The 18891-nt window shown below is 65.3% G+C and overlaps 7 protein-coding genes across 7 annotated transcripts; 4 read left to right on the top strand and 3 right to left on the bottom strand.

Annotated features, from left to right (window-relative positions):
• Window positions 1–1523: 1523 nt before the first annotated feature.
• EMIHUDRAFT_461366 (hypothetical protein) lies at window positions 1524–5279 on the top strand (the record flags this gene model as incomplete). The annotated part of the gene is made up of 4 exons (XM_005770575.1): window positions 1524–1676; window positions 1953–2708; window positions 2758–3217; window positions 3886–5279. 4 exons carry the CDS (start codon window positions 1524–1526, stop codon window positions 5277–5279), a joined length of 2763 nt encoding a protein of 920 aa, XP_005770632.1.
• A 332-nt stretch (window positions 5280–5611) lies between these two features.
• On the bottom strand, window positions 5612–6795 carry EMIHUDRAFT_432312 (peroxiredoxin). The gene has a single exon (XM_005770574.1). The coding sequence runs from the start codon at window positions 6778–6780 to the stop codon at window positions 5920–5922; it is 861 nt and encodes a 286-aa protein (XP_005770631.1). The 5' UTR covers window positions 6781–6795; the 3' UTR covers window positions 5612–5919.
• Window positions 6796–7527: 732 nt separating this feature from the next.
• On the top strand, window positions 7528–8853 carry EMIHUDRAFT_196329 (hypothetical protein; the record flags this gene model as incomplete). Its single annotated transcript, XM_005770573.1, has 3 exons — window positions 7528–7869; window positions 8090–8127; window positions 8205–8853. The coding sequence occupies 3 exons, from the start codon at window positions 7528–7530 to the stop codon at window positions 8851–8853; spliced, it is 1029 nt and encodes a 342-aa protein (XP_005770630.1).
• Window positions 8854–10333: 1480 nt separating this feature from the next.
• Window positions 10334–11058, top strand: EMIHUDRAFT_196327 (hypothetical protein; the record flags this gene model as incomplete). Its single annotated transcript, XM_005770572.1, has 3 exons — window positions 10334–10641; window positions 10780–10949; window positions 11021–11058. The coding sequence occupies 3 exons, from the start codon at window positions 10334–10336 to the stop codon at window positions 11056–11058; spliced, it is 516 nt and encodes a 171-aa protein (XP_005770629.1).
• A 938-nt stretch (window positions 11059–11996) lies between these two features.
• Window positions 11997–12689, bottom strand: EMIHUDRAFT_61541 (hypothetical protein; the record flags this gene model as incomplete). The annotated part of the gene is made up of 1 exon (XM_005770571.1): window positions 11997–12689. A coding segment is annotated over one exon (693 nt), but the record flags the coding sequence as incomplete, so codon positions are not given.
• Window positions 12690–13560: 871 nt separating this feature from the next.
• Window positions 13561–14572, bottom strand: EMIHUDRAFT_196324 (hypothetical protein; the record flags this gene model as incomplete). The annotated part of the gene is made up of 4 exons (XM_005770570.1): window positions 13561–13608; window positions 13693–13885; window positions 13959–14037; window positions 14143–14572. The coding sequence occupies 4 exons, from the start codon at window positions 14570–14572 to the stop codon at window positions 13561–13563; spliced, it is 750 nt and encodes a 249-aa protein (XP_005770627.1).
• Window positions 14573–15551: 979 nt separating this feature from the next.
• EMIHUDRAFT_95980 (hypothetical protein) lies at window positions 15552–18744 on the top strand (the record flags this gene model as incomplete). Its single annotated transcript, XM_005770569.1, has 3 exons — window positions 15552–16352; window positions 16441–18267; window positions 18565–18744. 3 exons carry the CDS (start codon window positions 15552–15554, stop codon window positions 18742–18744), a joined length of 2808 nt encoding a protein of 935 aa, XP_005770626.1.
• Window positions 18745–18891: the final 147 nt, after the last annotated feature.

Genomic DNA, 18891 nt, shown 5'->3' with positions numbered 1-18891 from the left:
AATTTAGTTCAGAGCGCTGACTTTAACGCAGTAATTTAGTTCAGAGCGGTGGCTGGACAGGGTTCAGCGTTGTGCAGTTGCGGTGAACCAATTGAGAGCAATGCGCCGAAGGGTTTCGACAAAACACTTGATTCTTTCTCGGTCGGAGGTTAGTAGGTTAGTGCACCACTAACCGCCGAAGCGCAAGCGCTTGTTTTTTGACCCCCCCCAAGTGAACACACACCAATGTGACACAAAACAACTTGTCAAGCGCAACAACTTCAACCTGCTGCTCCACGAGACGTTCGGCGGCGGCTTCTCGCCCACCCGCCGTTCTCAAGCTGCGCCGCCCCTCGCGCGCAAAGTCGCGCGCGGCAGCGTTGACCGCACGGCCTACTCGCCCAAGTACTCGCTCTCTTTTATGTCCCACCATGCAGAGCGCATCTCTCTCTCTGTTGTGCGAGGCGTGAACCGCGCCATTCGCTCTCACCTGGGTCCTGGCAGCCCTGTCTGCACGTCTCGCGCGCGCGTGAACAGGGCTCCAGGCCCCAAATGACGTGTGAGTGTTAGAGTTGTTTGGTATTGCTAAAAATCTCTCTCCCAATGTGCAATGAGGGAGGGCGAGACGATCGTTACCGATCGAGGGGTCCCGTACCATGCGGAATCGACCCTATCCCAGTGCGCAACAGAGAACAGTGCAACAGAGGGGAAACCCCGCGAGGGGAGAGGGGACGAAACGCGGCCCGCGAGCCGCCGCGAGGGGAGAGGGCCCAGATCTACACTACCTACCCGTCAATGGTCCCCGGCCACGCAAAAAAGAATGCACTAAATTGTGAGCTAAATTGTGAGCTAAGCTGCTCGCAACCCAAGAGTTTGCTCGGATTGTGAGCGCGCTGGTAGTAGTCGTGGGCATCACCAGTCACATTGATTGTGAGCGGAGCTGCTCATAGTCCTACAAACCCTGTCTGTCAGCAGTCCTCCTCCGCACCTCCGGGAATGTACGTAAGAGCTCATACACTGAGAGAGAGACTACGTCAAGTCACAGCGTGGCCACTACCATGACGGGATCTTCGGCAAACGAAACAAGTTCAACCTGCTTCTTCACGAGACATTCGGCGGTGGCTTCTCGCCGCCAGCAGTTGCAAGGATCAACCGCCTTGCGCGCAAGGCTCAACGCTCGGGCGTTGACCGCACTGCGTACTCGAGTACCCTCCCCACTCCCGCCTCTCATTTGTGTCACACCACGCGGAACGCATCTCCATCGCTTCGGTGAAGGGGGTGAACCGCGCCGCGCGTAGGGCCCTTAGGGGGCCTAGAGAACCCCCCCCCCCCTCTCTCTTTTCTCCCAGTAAGCTAAAAGCACATCTACACTGAAAAACACAATTTCATCGAGACACCGGAAAGTTTATTTTTCTGGTATAAAATTTCGTAAAAAGGGAAACCCCACCGGAGGGCCAGACCTACATGTACCCTTCCTACATGTGTTAGAGGGCGTGTGCAAAGAAGATAAACGCTGTGTCGGGCACCAAGCTGCCCCCCGTCGCATGCCGGAGAGCACGCACCGCTGTGAGCCCTGTGGCCGCTCGCTGCCAGCCTCGGCCTTCTCCAAGCGCCAGCTCTCTCGACGCCCAAAGGCGTGCAAGGCGTGCGTGCAGGCCGTCGAGACTGCCGAGCAGCACGTCGCCGCCTCGCGAGAGGTCCGGGCCACGGCCGACGGCACAGCGGCCACCGCTGCGTGCAGCACCTGCGGCCAGACCCTGCCACGGACCGCCTTCTCGCGGACGCAAGTTCAGAAGACCGACGCCACGCGACGCTGCCTCGCCTGCGTCGCCAGCTCCTCGGCCGACACATCCGCGACGGCTGAGGGCAGCGAATTCTGCAGCAGCAGCAGCAGCGGCCGCCTGTGTGTACTTCCCTCCGATCTTCCGGCTGCGCTAATCCCCTGCGCACCCTCCAGCGAGCCTCGGCCGGAGGTGGAGATTGCCCGGCTGCAAGCCACGCGCCGGCTGCGCCGGCATCTCTCGTCGCTGTGCGCCGAGGCTGGCATCGAGCCTCCGCTCATGGCGTTTGACCGGTGGATGGCTCGGAGCAAGCTGTCCGAGCCGAGCCCGCTCGACCCGCTCCTGCCCGCTGCGGTGGGCGCGGACGAGGGCCTCGTCAAGGACCTCTGCCGGACGGGCGGGGCGGGGCGCACGGAGGCTGCTGCCGCGGTCGCGCTGCAGCTTGCAGAGGCGGCGGGGCGTGCAATCGAGCGGCTGAAGGGAGGCGGCGGAGGCGGGGAGGGCGGCCTAGTAGAAGTCCACGTTCATGGCCCGCTCCTCCGCCTCTCGCTGTCGAGTGCTCCGGGAGGGACGCACGTAGACGTGTCGCACGAGCACTATGCCAAGCTCGCGGCGCTGCACGCCAAGCACGCGCCGTCGGTGGCGGGCAACCTGCGCACGCGCGTGCTGTGCATGATGCTGCGCTACCAGAGCCTCGGCGCGCACGGTAATCAGTGCGCGCTTCCGCCCGCCGGATTCGAGGTGCTGAGGCAGCGGCTCGGCATCCGGTTCGAGTGCTTTGCGTCGCCGCTCAACGCGCGGTACGACCGCTACTGCTCCGCCTTTGCCGACACGGACGCGGCATTCGGCTCGATCGGCTCCTTCTTCGGCTTCCGGCCCACCCACGGCTCGTTCGAGTGCAACCCTCCCTTTGTGCCCGAGGCGCCGCTCGCGGCAGTGCGGCCGCCGGTGCGTGTGCGTGTGGGCGGCGTCTCTTCACACCTCGAGCTGTGGACAGGTGCTGCTCGCGGCGGTCAAGCACGCCGAGGCGCTCCTCTCCGCCGCCGAGGCGAGCGGCGGCGCGCTCTCGTTCGCCTTCGTCGTCCCGAGCTGGGAGCGAGTCCCCTTCCACCACCAGCTCTGCAGGTCCGCCTTCCTGCGTGGCGGCGCGCCTCTCCGCCTCGCCGCAGAGGCACACGGCTTCGTCGACGGCGCGCAGCACCTCAAGGCGGCCGCGGGGGACCGGCTCCGCGTCTCGTCCTTCGCCTCGACGGTCGGAGTCCTGCAGACCGCCGCCGCAGCCGAGAGGTGGCCGGTCGACGCCGCGCTCTACTCGCGGCTCTCCGCGGCGTTTGCGGGCGCGCTGCCCAGTGCGGAAGCCGCGCAGGACCGCGTGCGGCGTGGCGGAGGCGACGCGGTCGCGCTGCTGTTGCAGCGACGCGCGCAGGCCGATGCCGCGGCGGAGGGCGGGGGGGAGGGTGGGCGGAGCGAGGGAGGGGGCGAGGAGGAGAGGCCGCCCTCTTCGGCCGGGAAGCGGAAGGGGAAGAAGCGGGCCCGCGGCGAGAGGACGGAGAGGACGGTCTGACATCGCCGCCGAAGCAGCTGTTGAGCGCTGTCAACTAAACAGACAACCCAAGAGGGATGGGAGGACGGCAAAGTCCGGCTCACGCGCCCCGAGCTGACCATCTACCGCACTGCACACTTCCGCCCCCTCGCTCCCAGCCCATCCACCTCGCCTCGCCTCGGCCCCGCCGCGCAATTGTTTTTGGAGCATTTGCGCCTTGGAGCACTTGGAGCACTTGGAGTGCAGTTGGCAGCCTCACATCCAGGGCCGGGGAGCTGAGAAGCGCACCCAGCGGGCCGGATGATCGGGATCGGGTTACGGGCAAGAGCGCCCCCGGGTTTTTTTTTGCCGGCCGATGAATGGCAATTTGTGTGGCCATGCTCGCGATTGTCCAGCTCTGCGCACTCACGCCGCTCGAAAAGGCCCCGGCACCTTCGTGGAACGCGCTCCGGCTCCAGGACCGCATCGCAAACGGCGGGCGAGGCAGAGGCTCATCACCCGGAGTGGCGGCACAGGAGGCGCTGCGCCGCCAGGCACTCCTCGCCCGCCTCAGAGGACTGGCGTCGCCCTCCGAGGCCCCAGGCGAGGCGACACAAGGCGAAGCCGTCTTTCCGCAGCCCACGAGCCCCGTCTCGGAGCCGCAGCCACCAATCGTCGCTCCGCCGCGAGACGTCGCATCGCCGCGAGAGGCTGCGGCGGAGGCACCCTCAGCTCCCACGGCAGTCGGGCCGCGCTTCGCCTCCCTCCTCGGACTGCTCCCGCCCATCTCGCTCCTCGTCGCGTGGCGGCGCAACGTGCGGCAGGCTGAGTCGGAAGCGGCCGTGGCGGAGGCGCAGGCGACCGAGCTGGAGGTTGCGGCGAACAAGCTGGCAGAGGCGGCGGTGCTGGCCAAGGCGCAGGCGGCGACGGCGGCGGAGCGCGCGGAGGAGCTGCAGGGCAAGGCGAAGCGGGCTGCGGCCCTCTGGCCGTTGGCAGAGGGCGGGGGCGCGCTGAGGGAGGCGGAGGCGGAGGCGGCGGAGGCGGCGGCAGAGGCAGAGGGCTCTCTGCTGGTGGGCCGCCTCCTGTCGCAGGCGGCGGAGGCGGCCGCTGCGGAGGCGGGTGCCGCCGCGGAGTCCGCGGTGGCCGAGGTTGCGGTGCTGCCGCCGCCGGCGGCAGTCGCGGCTGCGGAGACAACCAGGGCGGAGCGGACCATCCCGGCAGGGACACTGGCGTCCGAGCTGGCGGCGTCGGCGGCAGAGGCGACGCAGCTGGGGGCTGCGGAGGAGCTGGAGGCAGCGCTGCCTGTCACTGTGGGCCGAGGGTCGGCGCGGAGCGAGAGCAAGTGGCTCTGGAAAGGGGCGACGGCGGCTCTGTCGACGGGGGCTGCGGGGGCCACGCTTCAAGAGGGGTACACGGCGGCCACGACGTCGGCGGCAGCGACGACAGCGACGACAGCGGCGGCGGCGCCAGCGGCTGCGGCGACATCCCTGGCAGGGCCCGAGCAGGGTCGCCCCGTTCTCCCTCCCGAGTCGGACGAGTCGGCCGGCGGGCAGGCTCCGTCGGGGGTGAGACGGTTCGCCCTCCGGAGGGCGGCCCTCGCGGCGGAGGCCGTGGTGCGGACCAACCAGCTGCTCGACCCGAAGCGAGTCGAGTGCTCCGCCTGCCCGAACCTGCCCGAGGGCGGGGGCGGCAGGCTGCCTCCGCGCCTGGCGGCCCTGCTCGCACAGGCCTCCCTCCGCTCCTCCCTCGCGCTGCTCTGGCTCACCCGCCTCTGGGAGACGCCGCCGCGCGGAGCCGGCCTGCTGCCCGCCCTCCGCCTCCTCCGCCTCTCCGCCGCCACCGCTCTCGCCGCGGGCCTCACACTCGGCCTCGCGGCCGCCGTCGGGGCGTTGGCCCGGCCTCTCCCGCCCGCGCTCTCGCCGCTCCTCCCGCAGCTTCTGCTCCCGCGCGGTGTGCCGCTGGCGCCGTCGGCGCTGCCCCCGCGCCTGGCACGCTAGGAGATAAGAGCCGGTCAGCCCACAGCCACAATGGCGGTCTCTGGGGCGTTGGTCATCCGTACAGGCCACGCTGCGGTGCCGGTGGTGTCTATTCCGAAGTGGTTCGGGGAAACCGCGCGCCGCGGACCGGTGCGGGGCCGCCACGTTCGTGCGAGAGAACGAGAGATTTTTTGCAGGCACGAGGCACACAAATCACAATAAAAAGAGGTGGTCGGAAGACGGAACGGAACGTAGTCCGTCCAGAGGCGGGGGCACATCTCGTCTAAGAGTTTGACCGTTTTATTTGTTAAAAATTGCCGCCACACGGACACGCACAGCCCACAGTCAGGAGACTTATAAGGGTTCAGACGTCCCTTTAAATAATTCACACGTAGCGCACATGCGTGCGCGCGCACTCGCGCGCGGAGACCAGAGCGGCTCGGTGAGCGCGGGGCCAGGGAGAAATCCGATCTCTCCCCGTTGTGCGGTCCACGGCAGACAGTGCGGCCCGCCGTGGCCCGCCGAGAGAGCATTCTCACATGCGGAGCCAGATCGCACGACGCTCGCGGGTCTGTGCGACAGGGCTTAGAGACTAGGGCTTGAGAGGCGCGCGCTCACGTGTGGACGGCAGGAGCGCGCGGCGCCGGGGTACGCGGGGCTCTCAAAAGAGGCCTTCGACCAGCTCCCTGAAGCTCACGCCGCCCCCCGCCACCACCCCCTCCTGGCTGGCGACGAGGCCGACGAGGCTGGCGACGAGCGCGGCGCCCCAGGCGGCCTTGCCCGGCCCCTCCGCCTCCAGCGTCGGCTGCAGCGCGCTCCGCGTCTTGCTCGGCCGCGAGGCGCGGCCGCGCTCCTCCAGCCAGGCCAGGATAGACTCTGCGGAAGTTGCGTCCAGGTCCGTCTCGCCCTCGTCCACGGCGACGTGCGCGACTCGCCCCTCCTCGACGACGAGCGCGAAGCGCTTGGAGCGGATCCCCGCGTTGAGTTGGAAGAACTTGTTCGCCTTGGTGTCCAGCTTGCTGTTGTATGCCACGCCGAGCGCCTTAATCAGGTCCGCGTCCTTGTCCGCCAGCATCGAGACCATGCCGTCCAGGGACGCCTTGCCCTCTGCACGGAGGCACGCGCTCATCGCACGCTTCCACGCCGTCAGCAGGAAGCGGTCGTTGGTCGTCACGACCGCCACGGTCGAGACGCCGAGAGAGCGGAACTTGCCGGCGCCGCGGATGTAGCCGGGAAGGTGCTCGTCGGTACAGGTCGGAGTGAAGGCGCCGGGCATGCCGACCAGCACGTTGCGCCCGCTGCTGAAGAGGTCGGTGGACGAGTCGAGGAGTGGGCAATTGTCCTCGGCAGCGCAGCCGTCCGTCACAAGCGTGATCGGCACGTTTGGAAAATCGTCGCCAACCGCAACCTGCTCCGCCTGCATCGTAGCCATTACGATCGGCGAGCCTCGTGAGCTCGAGGGCTTCGAGCCGCAAGCTGGCAAGCGGACGGCTGCGGCGGATAGGGCGCCGATTGTCCACATTCGCGCGGCAGGAAGTACTCACCTGTGATGATGACGCCGACCGATGAAAACCAGTTTTCACGCAAATAAAGAATACGAGAATAAAGAATACGAGAATCCTTACACCAGAAGGAAGGGGATAAGGGCGGACAGACCGGCGAGGCGGACGAGGAGGGGGAGGACCAAGGGGGGGGCGGGCAGCGGGACACCCAACGACGGGGACGACCCCCCATGTCGCAGAGGGAGAGACTGCGATGGAAGATAGCAAAGTGGAGACGGATCACGCACGCGGTCCGGAAATGGAGCGGAACGTTGAAAACGGCATACACAAGGAAGTGGGGGGGGAAGGGATTCTGGACACAGGAATGCCTCAGCAGCCTCTTACAGAGGATTGACACACCGGACCTCTCCAACAGCGACAGACGGAAGGCGTTACTAGAGGAGTGTGAGACACAGATCGGGAAGGCGACCTCCGAGTTCCTCGACTGTGAGGTGGAGAGAGGGCAGAAATTGACGGAGAAGATGGAAGAAGTGGTCGTCGAACTGCACGGCAACGTACACATCGCAGTATTCGACATCGTACACACCGAGTCAGGAAGGAAGGCGAGGGGGGGGGAGCTTAGAGCAATGTACGTCGAGGGAGAAGAAGAGGTGACATGCCCGAGAACCAAGCAGAAGGTGAAGAAGCGAAAGGTTGTCCGAGGAGGGGCAATCCGAAAGGCGGCAGCGGAAAGGGGGAGGGAGATTAATAAGAGGCGAGAGGTTGACATGAAGGCGGTAGAAAAGCTGCTAGAGCTGACCCAACCCGAGACGGGGGGACAACCCACACCGAGCGAGGGGACGGAACGACTGAAGGAGGAGGTACTCACGTGGGCGGCGTGCGAGAAGGCCATAAGACGATTCAAAAAGGGCAAGGCGGTCGGCTCGGACCTACTCGACGGATACCTACTGCGCATAGCAACGGAGGACATTCAAAGAGACTACTGGCGCCTGCTGGTAGAGATTGTCGAGACAGAAGCGTATCCGCGGGAATGGAATGACTGGATTGCGATGCTAGCGATGAAGCCGGGGGAGGACCCGAAGGAGCTCGAACGAAGGCGCGACCTCTGGGTCCAGCCACAGTCGTTAAAAGGTCTCATGCGTATGCTCCTACCCGAATACGATAGAGCGTGCGCGAGAGTAGTCCCCGGCTCGCAATGCGGCTTCACAGCCGGGAAGAACGCGCCAGCGCAGACACTCACCGCGCGCCTGCACGCAGAAGAGTGCATGATAGAGAGAAAGATGTGCGTGAGGGGATACATCGATCTCGGGACCTACTTTATGAGTGTAGTACACGAAGTGCAATGGAAGGTGGAACAATGGGCAGGGGTACCGCCCGACGTGACAGCTGTGATGAAGGCGCTAAGAGAAGGACTTGGGGAGGAGCTACCCTCCCTCCAAGGTAGATACGAGACGGGCTATGGACTGAGCGACCGATTTCCCATCGAGCAAGGCCTCGGCCAAGGGTGCCTCCTTTCGCCCGCACGCAGCAAGCTCATGCTGGCCGTGATGCAGCGAACAGTCAGTAAGCTGTGTAGAGGATTTGATTTCACAGCGGCGGGTGAGAGCGTGCCGCAGCTAGTGTACGCCGACGACGGCCTGTTCCTCAGCAACGATATAGCCACGATGCAGCTAGCGCTAGAGTGCGCCTGGTTAGTGACAAAGATCTGTGGCAACAGCCTCCAGGTCAAAAAGAAGAAGAAATCGGCATGGTCAGCGACGTACTGGGAGAACAACGAAGAGCGGGATGTCGAGGGCTACGAAATGAGGATGCCGGATGGCATGCCGATACCACAGCTGAAGGGAGACGAGAGCTACAAATACCTCGGAACGGAGCTAAGGACCGGGTGGGCAAACGGCGAGGGCCAGACGGAAATGAGGGAGCGGTGCGTAGCGGACTGCAAGAGAGTAATCTGGATCATAGGCAACCTGCCGCACTTGACAGGAGAGCAGATCCGACGCAACATGGCGCTAGCACTGAGCGGCATTATCGGCTACTACGGCCGGTCCACGGGGTCATCACATGGGAAGACTGCCAGAGCATCGAACAAGTGAGGGCGAGCGCCCTAAACGCAAAAGGGTACTCGGTAGGAATCCCGCGACTACAAATATACGATGTGAAGGAGAGAGGAGGGATGGGAATGGAACACGCGTACACGTACGCAGCGGCGGCGCTGATCGATCAAGTGGACCGGGCCCTCAGCGCGGTGGAAGGGGAACCAGCGAGGGTGGCCGTGGAGAGCAGCCTAGCGCACACGTTGAGGAGGCTGGGATGCCGAAGTGACAACCCGCTGGAATGGAAGCCGAGCTGGGACTGGGAAAGGGAGCTCTCGGACGAACTAATGATCGAAGCATATCTAAAGGCAAAATGGAGGTGTGGGGTGGATACGGTCACGACAGCAGGGTGGGAAGAGAGCAAGAAGGGGCCGCTCAGACCCGAGGCGTGGAGAACGACCGAGAGCCGAAAGAGAGTACTGGGCCCGCTCCTCTTTGAGACAAGGAGTCATGGCTGGAATAACCAAGGCCTCGCGTGTGACTTTGCACGTAACCTAGCCAAGCACGGGATAGCGACATGGTCGGACGTGTCAGAATGGGGCACCGGGGAAGTGTTGACGTGGCCGCAAATGAAGCGAGTCTATGGCCTCAAAGACAACACGACGGAACATAGCGAATACAAGAGGCTGGCGGAGCAGCTGGAGCGACCAGAGTGGGCGCAGCTGCGACAATACTGGAAGTGGGCGGCCATAGAAGAGCGCGCACACGGACAGAAGACGGAACGGAGGGCGCCCGATAGGGTGCGCAAGGTGAAGGCGGCAAGGAAGGCGCCGACCTGCTACGGGGGAGGCACGGAGGAGGACGAACACGGATGGGAGTACCTCTGCGAATGGGAAGGCGAGCAGAGCGACAGCTGGGTGTGGCACGATAAGATGCCCCACACATGGGAGCGGGAGCTAATGCAGGCCGACCCAGCTCACCCCCAGAGAGGCCATGCCCAGGGTCAGCCATGAGAGGGGGGGCCGTTTCCGTCCGTTCTCCTCAGACACCCCTCTCCTTAAAATCCCTGTGTGGTGGCAGCGTGCCGTCCTCCCATCCCTCCCTTGGCCTGAGCGTTTTCTTTCATTCTTTTCCCCTGAACGTCCTTCCAAAATACATACACTGTCACTGAAAATCCTGCTTGTGCAGGTGGGTGGGGACCCTGTGCGCTGTGGGCTGTGGTCCTCCTCCCCCATCCCTCGTTTGGGTTGTCTGTTTTCTTTCTTTCTTTTGCGCACTGGCACTAACACAGGGGAAATAATTTTCCACCCCTCGCACTCTCGCCGTCCTCCCATCCCTCCCCTCGCGTCTGTTTTCTTTATTTCTACCAAGCACAGTGCCGCCCAGTGTTGTGCAAAAAAAGAATACATCGTGGGACGCGCCCGGTGCAAAAAAAGAACACACCGGGCGCCGGACTGGCCTGTCGGGAGAAACTTTGTTTTTTTTTGCGGAAGGAAAAGAAATTACGCTCCCTCGTCGTTACGCCGATAATACGACACACATGAGCGAAGAAGCAAGCGCGGAGGCTGCAGTGCCCGCGGCCCTCGAAGCGGCGGACGGCTCGCTACCCAGCGGCTCCGCCGGCGAGGTCCCGCCCGCCGGCGGCTCAGTCGAGGCGTCACCGCCTCCTGATGGAGGAAGAGGTTTGGGCGGCAGGCCGTGGCAACGCGACGGCGAGGGCAGCTATTCCTTTCCAAACGGCGTGGCTGCTTCCGCGCTTCGAGCTCCGGCTAGATTTTTGACTGCAGAGCTCGATGGCGTAGGCACCGTCTATACTGGCTCCTTTGTCGACGGCATGTTCCACGGCAGGTACGCGAATACGGAACCGCTAATGACCTTTCACGAAGCCTTTCTCTCCATCCCTTGTGCCAAGGCAGTAGGCATCAGCGCACGAACTGGCGCAGTAGACGACTCACGCTCCGTTGTGCCTTGTGCCCGATCCCAAAGGGGAACACTGACCTTCTCGAATGGCGGCAAGTACAACGCAACGTGGGAGCGAGGAAGGGCCGTCCGGGACGAGGGATACGTGTTCAGCGACGGCTTGCACTTTACGGAGGGACGTCACTGGGACTATTGCGTTGGCGGCGATCGGAGGTTCTACTCTGAGATTGTGAACGGTGGCCAAGCGCAGCCTCGCCCCACCCCTCCCTAAGCCTCGGCGTTGAGGAATGACTCTCTCTGCACGTAGGCCTCCTTCCGGCGGGCGCGGACCAGCTGGCACCATGAGGTGTAAGACGGGAGTTTGACTCTCACCTGCGGGTTTGCATTTCTACGTGCAGGTGATCGAAGCAGTGTTTGTGTGTGTCGTTTTGTGTCCCGCTCTCCGTCGGGCGACACTTCTCGTGCTCGTGCGCGCGCGTTGTTCCGTGCGTTTACCATACAGTATGCGCGATGACGCCGTCGCGGGGGCGGACAGGCCCAGAACAAATGCGCCCGATTTGCGGGGATTTAAATTATATAGATAAAATCAGCGATACCTCCGCGCAGCACACACACGGATCACGGTCTCGTTCAAACCTAAACCAAACACATCGAACGAAGTGAGAGGACGACGCCGCGTCCCGACTCCCACAAGCATTCGACCCAGAGAGTGCCTTCATGAGGTTGGCAGTTTAGGGCTTGCAGCATCGGTCACACGGGTAGGCCTGGCCCTGTTTCCAGATCCTTTTTGGCTTCTTGCCCTTCGTGCCGACCGCGTCGTACCACTGCGCAAACGCCTCGCTGACCAGCTGGCCGTCGATACGGATGTCGTTCCACGACCCGCAGTGGTGGTGGCACGAGTCGAGGAATGCCCCGCTGCTCGGGTGCGGACCAACCAGGTTCCCGCCGATGCGCTTTGTCAGGTTGTCGCCCAGCAGTTGCACGCTGTCCCCGGGGTGCAGCACGTGTCCCGACTGCCATGAGTCGTACTCGGACTGCAGCGCAAAGATAGGTGTGTGCGTGAAGACCGCCGTGTGCTCGGCAAACATGCAGAGGTAGGGCGGCGAGTCGGTCGCGAAACCGCCGGTGCCGTGGGCGGCGATGCAGTCCTGGTTGACCCCGGCTGTGGCGTTGAACGCCTCGAAGCACCACTTGAGCCCGGCGTGGTAATCACCCGGCAAAGTGGTGAGCCGGCGGCGCGACGAGGCCTCCGCGCGCCCCGGCGCCTGGGTGCTTTGATAGTCTAGGAAGAAGCCAGAGTCGGGCAGGCCCACGCACTTTGCCGACGGCGCGTCGGCGGCGAGGGCGTCGCACCACTGGTCGGTGTGCAGGAAGGTGGCTAGGCCGCCGGCTGAGCACCCAGAAATGACGACATCGGTGGCATTGGTCAGCCCGCTGGCGAGCAGCGAGGCGTAAGACGCCTCACGGATGCGCTTGCCCCTGAAGTAGAGGCTGGTGTTTTTGTGGACGGTGACGGTGTCGTTGTTGCCGGAGAAGGAACCACCGTCGCAGTACTGGAGGTAGACCGAGTTCCAGTTGTACATCATCGGATTCACGCTCGGCAGAGGGCTGAAGTAGCCGCCTCCCATTCCCGAGGTGGTTGACGCGTACCCGGTGGATGAGCCGAGGCCTCCCTTGGAACGGCGCAGACAGTCGTCGAGCGACTCGCACCAACCGCCTCCCTGGTGGTGGATGTACCACTTGTTGGCGCCTGTGCCCGCGCCCTTGCGAATGTAGTAGGCTCCGGGCGTGCCATCCAAGCAGCGGGCGCCAACTGTCTCCGCGGCCGCTTTGAGCTTGACCAGGACGCCGGTGCTGTTGGCGACGTCCACAGCGGCTGTGAGAGCGGCATAGAAGGGGGCGGACCCGTCCTCAAGGCCGGCTGCGAGAGCAATGGAGAGCAAGGTGAGCCAGACCTGGCGCCGCTCCGAAGGCATGTCGACCGCCGGCGTTGATAGCCTGGTGTCAGTGAGTGGAAAACCACTTCACAGCTGTATGGCCTTGCTCCTTTAGGTGCTCTTTGTATGTTCTTGAACTCACCCGTCCCTGACTGCCTGAGTACACTCCCTTCCTATTGTCTTGTACTCGGCGTCCTGTGGGTGTGTTCACAGTCTTGTGTGAATTTCGGCGCCGCCGAAATTCAAGGTCCGCGGTCTCTTTTGGCCGCGGCGTTAGAGAGAGCTTTGCTACATGTTGCCTTTTGTCTTCTCTCTGGCGCTCCCGCTCTTGGCCGGCGTGAATCCGCCGGCCAACCGCAGCCGAAAAAGAAGGATGCGGGAAACAGGGGGCAGCCGGCGGGCGCATCGCAGGCACCTCAGATGGTGCCGCCGCTCGCACTGTCTCGGCCACCTCGCCCCAGCACGTGTGTATTTGTATATGGCTACCGTCAAGGCCGATGCCTGCATCGCTGTCCTCGCAATCTTTGACGGCAGCCTGCACCACGGATGGGATTGGAACGCGACCGAGCGCGACTCGCTGCTCGCGAGTGATCGGCCATCTGCGTGCTCACGCATGTTGCGCACATCTTTTCGGTCCGATGGAGATGAGCTCATCCTACGCAGCCGCCGCTTGGTGCTGCTGCCGTCCGCTGCGAGATTCTCGGTCAAGTACTCGTGTACAGCGGCGACGTCCGCGATACATGGTCCGTCTCAAAGCAGGGAGAGGCCATGCAAAGCGCATGTTTGCCTGGCGGCGCTCGATGCCGCCACTCAGTTGCCGGCGCCTCAAGTGCCATTGTGCACCCGTTTCGAGAGCTCCCTCGCGCCCTGGAATGAGGTGCACGTCCCGGCATCAATGCTCCTCGGTGGCTCACGACGCTTCGATGAGCTCCGCTTCGTCGGCCTGCCTGGTGTCAGCCTGACCATCGCCGAGTTATCCGTGACTGCGGCACTCTCCCGTGCGGGTAGCGGCACGGCTTACCCCTCGCAGCTTCCCAGATACCTTCTCCCACCTGTCGGTTATGCGCTTCCAACGCTGCCTCGCGCTCAGGGCGTCGGCGATCGCGACGGCGCCCTCGGGGCCGATAACGTTGCGAAAGAGGTCGAGGTTGGTCAGCACCCCGTTGCCTCGCAGAGCCTCAGCGATCGCGATGGCGCCCGTGTCGCCGATGTTGTTGTAGTAGAGGTTGAGGTTTCTCAGCACCGCGTTGCCGCGCAGTAGGGAGTTCGACGCGGCAACGCAACGTGGCCTTCTCGATCCCGCAGCACTTGCAGAATCTCTTGAGCGCCAGAAGAAAGAGCACCAGGAGCTTTTTGTTATCGATAACCCGCAGCACTTGCAGAATCTCTTGAGCTCCAGAAGAAAGAGCCCCAGGGCAGGGAGGAGCCCAAGGGATTTAGAAGAGAAGAAGAAGAGAGCAACGGAGACACAAGAGGAGGAGGAGAGAGCAACGCGCCTCGCCAATCGCGACGCCGCCCTTGGGGCCGATGCGGTTCTCGCGTAGGTAGAGGGTTTTCAGCACCCCGTTGCCGCGCAGCGCCTCGGCGATCGCGGTGGCGCCCTCGTCACGGATGTTCTTGCGGGCGAGGTTAAGCTTGGTCAGCACCCCGTTGCCGCGCAGCGCCTCGGCGATCGCGGCGATCTCTGCATGGGCGAGCTGTGATTGTGATGTCGTTAAGTTCTCTCTTGTCACGAGTGCCCTGAGGTTCTCGGCGAGACGCTCGAGCGACGTGCGGTGAACTGCGTGGCCGCGCTGAACGCGCGTGAGAAGGAGGGCGCGCATGCGGCGGCTCGCCGCGGCCAGACTCGACAGATCAGCGAGATCCGGCAACCGAGCGGCGATGCTGACGCGTATGAGATCGTCGAGAAGGTCAGGCAGCATCGGGTTCCGGTGTGTAGAAAGCGGCTCGGCGGCGGTCAGTCTCGACGGCGGTCAGTCTCCCTCGACCCCTGCCAAATCTGTTACTCGAGTACCTCTCTCACACACGACAAGAGGAGGAAAACCGCCCCTTTTAATTCACTGCGGCCGCGTGCTTGCTCGGATTACTTTTCACTCCAAGACATAGTAGTTTTTTGGTGTTACGGGGAGAGAGAATGCCTCTCTGGACAGGGTGGCCCGCCACAACGACCCCTGGAATTGCGACTCGCCGCTTTCCTCCCGCTGTGATTCTGTGTGAGCTCTGAGTCTTGTCTACCAACAATATACCTAAGACGGGAGAGAGAATGCCTACAAAAAATATATCATATGGAGCTGACCACAGGGTTTGAGAGAGAGATTTTTAAAGACCAACAAGAAATCACGACTCTCACAGTGATTTGGGCTCGGCAGCTTGTTAGCCCTCAGCCGAAGCTGGGGCCGGTCCCGTAGCCGAGAGAGCCCGCGCCGATGAGTTCGACGCGGTCGGGGGGGCCTGCGAAGAGGCCAGCGAGATGGCGATCGCTGTACTTCATGGTGCCCTCGGTGGGGCGGCTGACAAGCCAGAGGTCGATACTCTGGACGACCCATAGGATGCCACGAATGCCTGAAGGAGAGGGAGGCGAGGCCAGAGGCAGGCTCAGCTGCTCTCGGGTGATCCCGCTTTGGTGGCTGAAGGACCCGTTCTCAGGGTTTGCGGCGATCACTGTCCTACCAGCGGGCACAGTGGGCCGCGGACACCCGTGAATGACCTTAAACAAATTTTCCCCTCGAGAATTTGTTTTTTGTTTTCAAAAACGGGTCGCTCCTCATCGCAAACCCTGTCAGCAGAGCCTCCTACGGGAATGAACGAGGAGCTACATACACTGAAAAAGAAAGAACACGCCGACTTGCGGACCGACCTGGCTCGCTGGTGCCGCGGCGACGCACGCGACGCGCGACAGACATGGCGGCCAGCCTCGCCGACGGCCTGCTTCTCGGCGATGACTCCGACGTCGAGTGCGCCGACGCTGCCACGCGCGAGTCGCTCTGGCGTCCACCCACGCAGCCGCCTCTCCGGCTCGGCTTCCCAGACGGCTGGCCCGACTCGTTCCGCTCATGCCCGCCACTCAAGCGCCTGCTGGGTGGCTCCCACCTGCGCGGCTCCCGCTGCCGGGCGGTGGAGCCGCCGTCCGCCGCCGAGCTAACTGCGGCTGCCGCCGCGGGAGTCGTGCCGCTTCCGCTGAGATCGTTTGCGAACGCGACTCGTCTCGCCGAGGCGTCCGTCGGGACCAGCGTCGTGCGGGGCTTTTGCGTCTTCGAGCGGCTGCGGGACGAGCCGTCGGGCGCGGAGCGCATCTTCGTCGGCGTCCGCCACTGGTGGAATGCCGATGCGACTGGTCGTTGGGTCGACATCACGCCTCCGCTCGTGGCGTCCGCCCGCCGCTCACTCCTCGTCGAGTCGCCGCTCGGCGTCAAGAGCGGCTCGCCTCCGACTCCCGCCACCCGCGCCGCCTCCGCGGCGCTCGCGCGCGTGCTCGCGGCAGCGGCGGGCGGGGAGGCCGCGGCTCACGACACCGGCGCGGCCTCTCCCTCGTCGCCCTCCGCTGCAGCATCGCTTGGCCCTGCCGCCGCCGGCGGCGGCGGCGGCGATGGCGGCGCTTTGGCCGCTCAAGGCCTGCCCGACGCTGCCGGCGAGGAGCACGGCGTCAGTGCGGGCGGTGGGCCGGGTGCCGCTCCAGCCGACGCTGCGCATACTGCGCAGGCTGTGCAGGCGCGCGCTCTCTGCCGTGGCGGGCGGCGCGGCTCCCGCACCGCGGAACGTTCCCATCACGCGTCCGCGTCGCATACCATAGGCGTCGCTTACTTCGGCCGGCGCGGAGGCCGGCGCGACCGCGCGGCGTCTCGCCGAGGAGAGCGGCGCTCCTCCGGCGGCGGTTGCGGCAGCTGCAGCCGCCGCAGAGGCGGCAGTCTCGCTCGGCGCAAAGATGGACGCAGCCATGGCGGTGGCGTCGGCCGAGGCACTGCGCGCCTCGCAGGGCGCGCCCACCCCGGAAGAGGCGGCCGCGGCGGCGGCGGCGGCAGTGCGCAAGGCCGCGTCGGGGCACGCAGGGCGGATGGCGGCGGGGGCGGCGCGGCGAGCCGGGGCGCCTCAGGCGGCGATTGGGGCGGCCGAGGAGGCGGCTGCCGCCGCGATCTGCTCGGGCAAGACGCACGCGGAGGCGGCGGCGGCGGCGGACGAGGCGGCGCGGCTCGCGGCCGAGGCGGAGGCGGCGGCGGCGGGGCAGGAGACCGCGGCGGCGATCCGAGAGCAGGAGGAGGCAGCGGGGCGGGCTGCGGCGGTGGCGGACGCGGCGGCGCAGGTGCGGCGGCAAGGGATGATGGCGCTGCGCGCTGAGGACCTGTCGGCTCTGGGCGCCAAGGTCGAGAAGGAGGAGGAGGCGGTGCGTGCGCACCAGGACGAGGTGCGGCGCGCCGCGGAGCGTCTCGCCGCTGGCTGCGGCGATGCGCTCGACCAGGCGACAGTCGATGAGCTTCCGCCCGCCGCGCCGACGGCCGACATGATGCGCGAGGCCATGGGCGGGCGGGACGCTACGCGGGCGGAGGCGGGTGTGGCAGAGGAGGCCAGGTGGGCGGAGGCGGGTGTGGCGGAGGAGGCTGCAGCAGAGGCGAAGCGGCGGGTGGCGCGGGCCGAGGTTTGCCGCTTCAGAGGCAACGAGAGCTTCGTCGAGGCTGGCCGCGTTCAAGGCAGCGCCGACGCGCGCGCGATGCTTTGCGAGGCGCTGGAGCAGTATGAGGCTGGGATCGCGGAGCTGCGGCACCCGCCCGCCGCCCGCTGCTCGCCCTCCCTGCTGGCCACTCTCCACGCCAACGCCGCCGCAGTCCACTTGCGGCTAGGGGCGTGGGAGGCTGCGCGCGCGAGCGCGTCCGCGGGCCTGCGGTTCGCCCCGTCGCACGTCAAGCTGCGTGTGCGCCGCGCCGAAGCCTCCGGCCGGTTGGGCTGCCACCGCAGCGCGTGCGACGACCTCTGGGCAGCGGTGCGCAGCGCAGGCAGCGCGGCGGCGAAGAGCACCGCCGTCGCCTCCCTCGTGCGTGCGTGGGCGGGCCGTGCGCCGCGCGCCGCCGCGTTTGTCCACGGGGCACTCGCCGTGGACGGGAGCCGCGGCCGCGGCGAGGGTGGCGGCGAGGGAGGGGTTGGCTGTGATGGCGACGTCGGAGAGGGCGACAACGGCGATGGCGGCGCAAAGGCGGGCCGCAGTGCGTCGGCGAGTGCGGAGGCGGCGGGCGTGGTGTCGCTCGCTCTCTGTCGCGCCCTGCACGCGGACGGCCGCAGTCGCGAGTGGGCGCACGGCGGAGAGTCAGCGGAGTCGGAGGCGAGAGCTGCCGTCAGCACGCGTCCTCTGCTCGTCGCCGGCGCGGGCTCGCTGGCCGCTGCGTCGCTTCCTTTGGCCGACGGCGGCGACGGCGGCGGCGCCGCGGCGTTGCTGCGCCTAGCGGCGTGGCTCTGTGCGTGCCCGGCGGCGGATGCGGCCGAAGCCGCCCTCATCGTCGCGCTCGCCGCGCCCGCAGACGATGGCGGCTGGGCAGGCGAGGGCGGCGATGCGAGCGAGCTCGCCGCGCCGGCGCAGCCGCCCTCGCTGCTCGAGGCGCTGACTCGCGACGGCGGCTGCTCGGAGGCGGCGGTGGCGGCCCTCGCCCTAGTCGAGGCTCTCGCGTGCCGCCGACCAGCCAATTGCGTTTTGCTCCAGCCCAGCGTTGTAGCCGAGCGCTGGAGGTGTGCGCGGTTGCCGGCAGTGCAGCGTGCGGCGGCAGGAGCGCGCCACGCGACTTTTGCAGCCCGCGTCGGTGTCGTCACTCCGCCTTGTCTCGCATCTGTAGGGGCTCTCGTGTGGCTCACGCGCTCGAGAGAGGCGAGGGCCGCATCGCGACCGTGTCTGCGACTAGACCGACACAAAGCGTCGCGCGGTTTGACTCTGCAGGCGAGCGGCTGGATGGTGACCGTGCCACGCGACTCGCTCGGACCGCTCCTCGCCCGTGCCGCCAGCCTTCACAAGGCCACTCGCGTGCTGGGCCCTTGGGCATTGGACGAAGAGGCGGCGGAGGGACGCACCATCGCGGCTCAGGAGACGGGAGTGTGCTTGGGCGACGGCGGGGACTGAGCAAACGACCCGGAATTTCAGACTTTAGACTCACGGCGTCAGTGTGACAGCATGTCAATACAGTACGTGAGTTTGGACTTGGATACCCCAAAGTCGTGTACAGTCAAGCAGTATGGCCCCCCGCCCTCTCTCTCTGTGTGCATGTAC

The sequence above is a fragment of the Emiliania huxleyi genome, assembly GCF_000372725.1.
Source record: "Emiliania huxleyi CCMP1516 unplaced genomic scaffold EMIHUscaffold_4, whole genome shotgun sequence".
Classification (NCBI taxonomy): domain Eukaryota; phylum Haptophyta; order Isochrysidales; family Noelaerhabdaceae; genus Emiliania; species Emiliania huxleyi.
The sequence above is the reverse complement of the archived record's forward strand: the minus strand, read 5'-3'. Positions and strand labels throughout refer to the sequence as shown.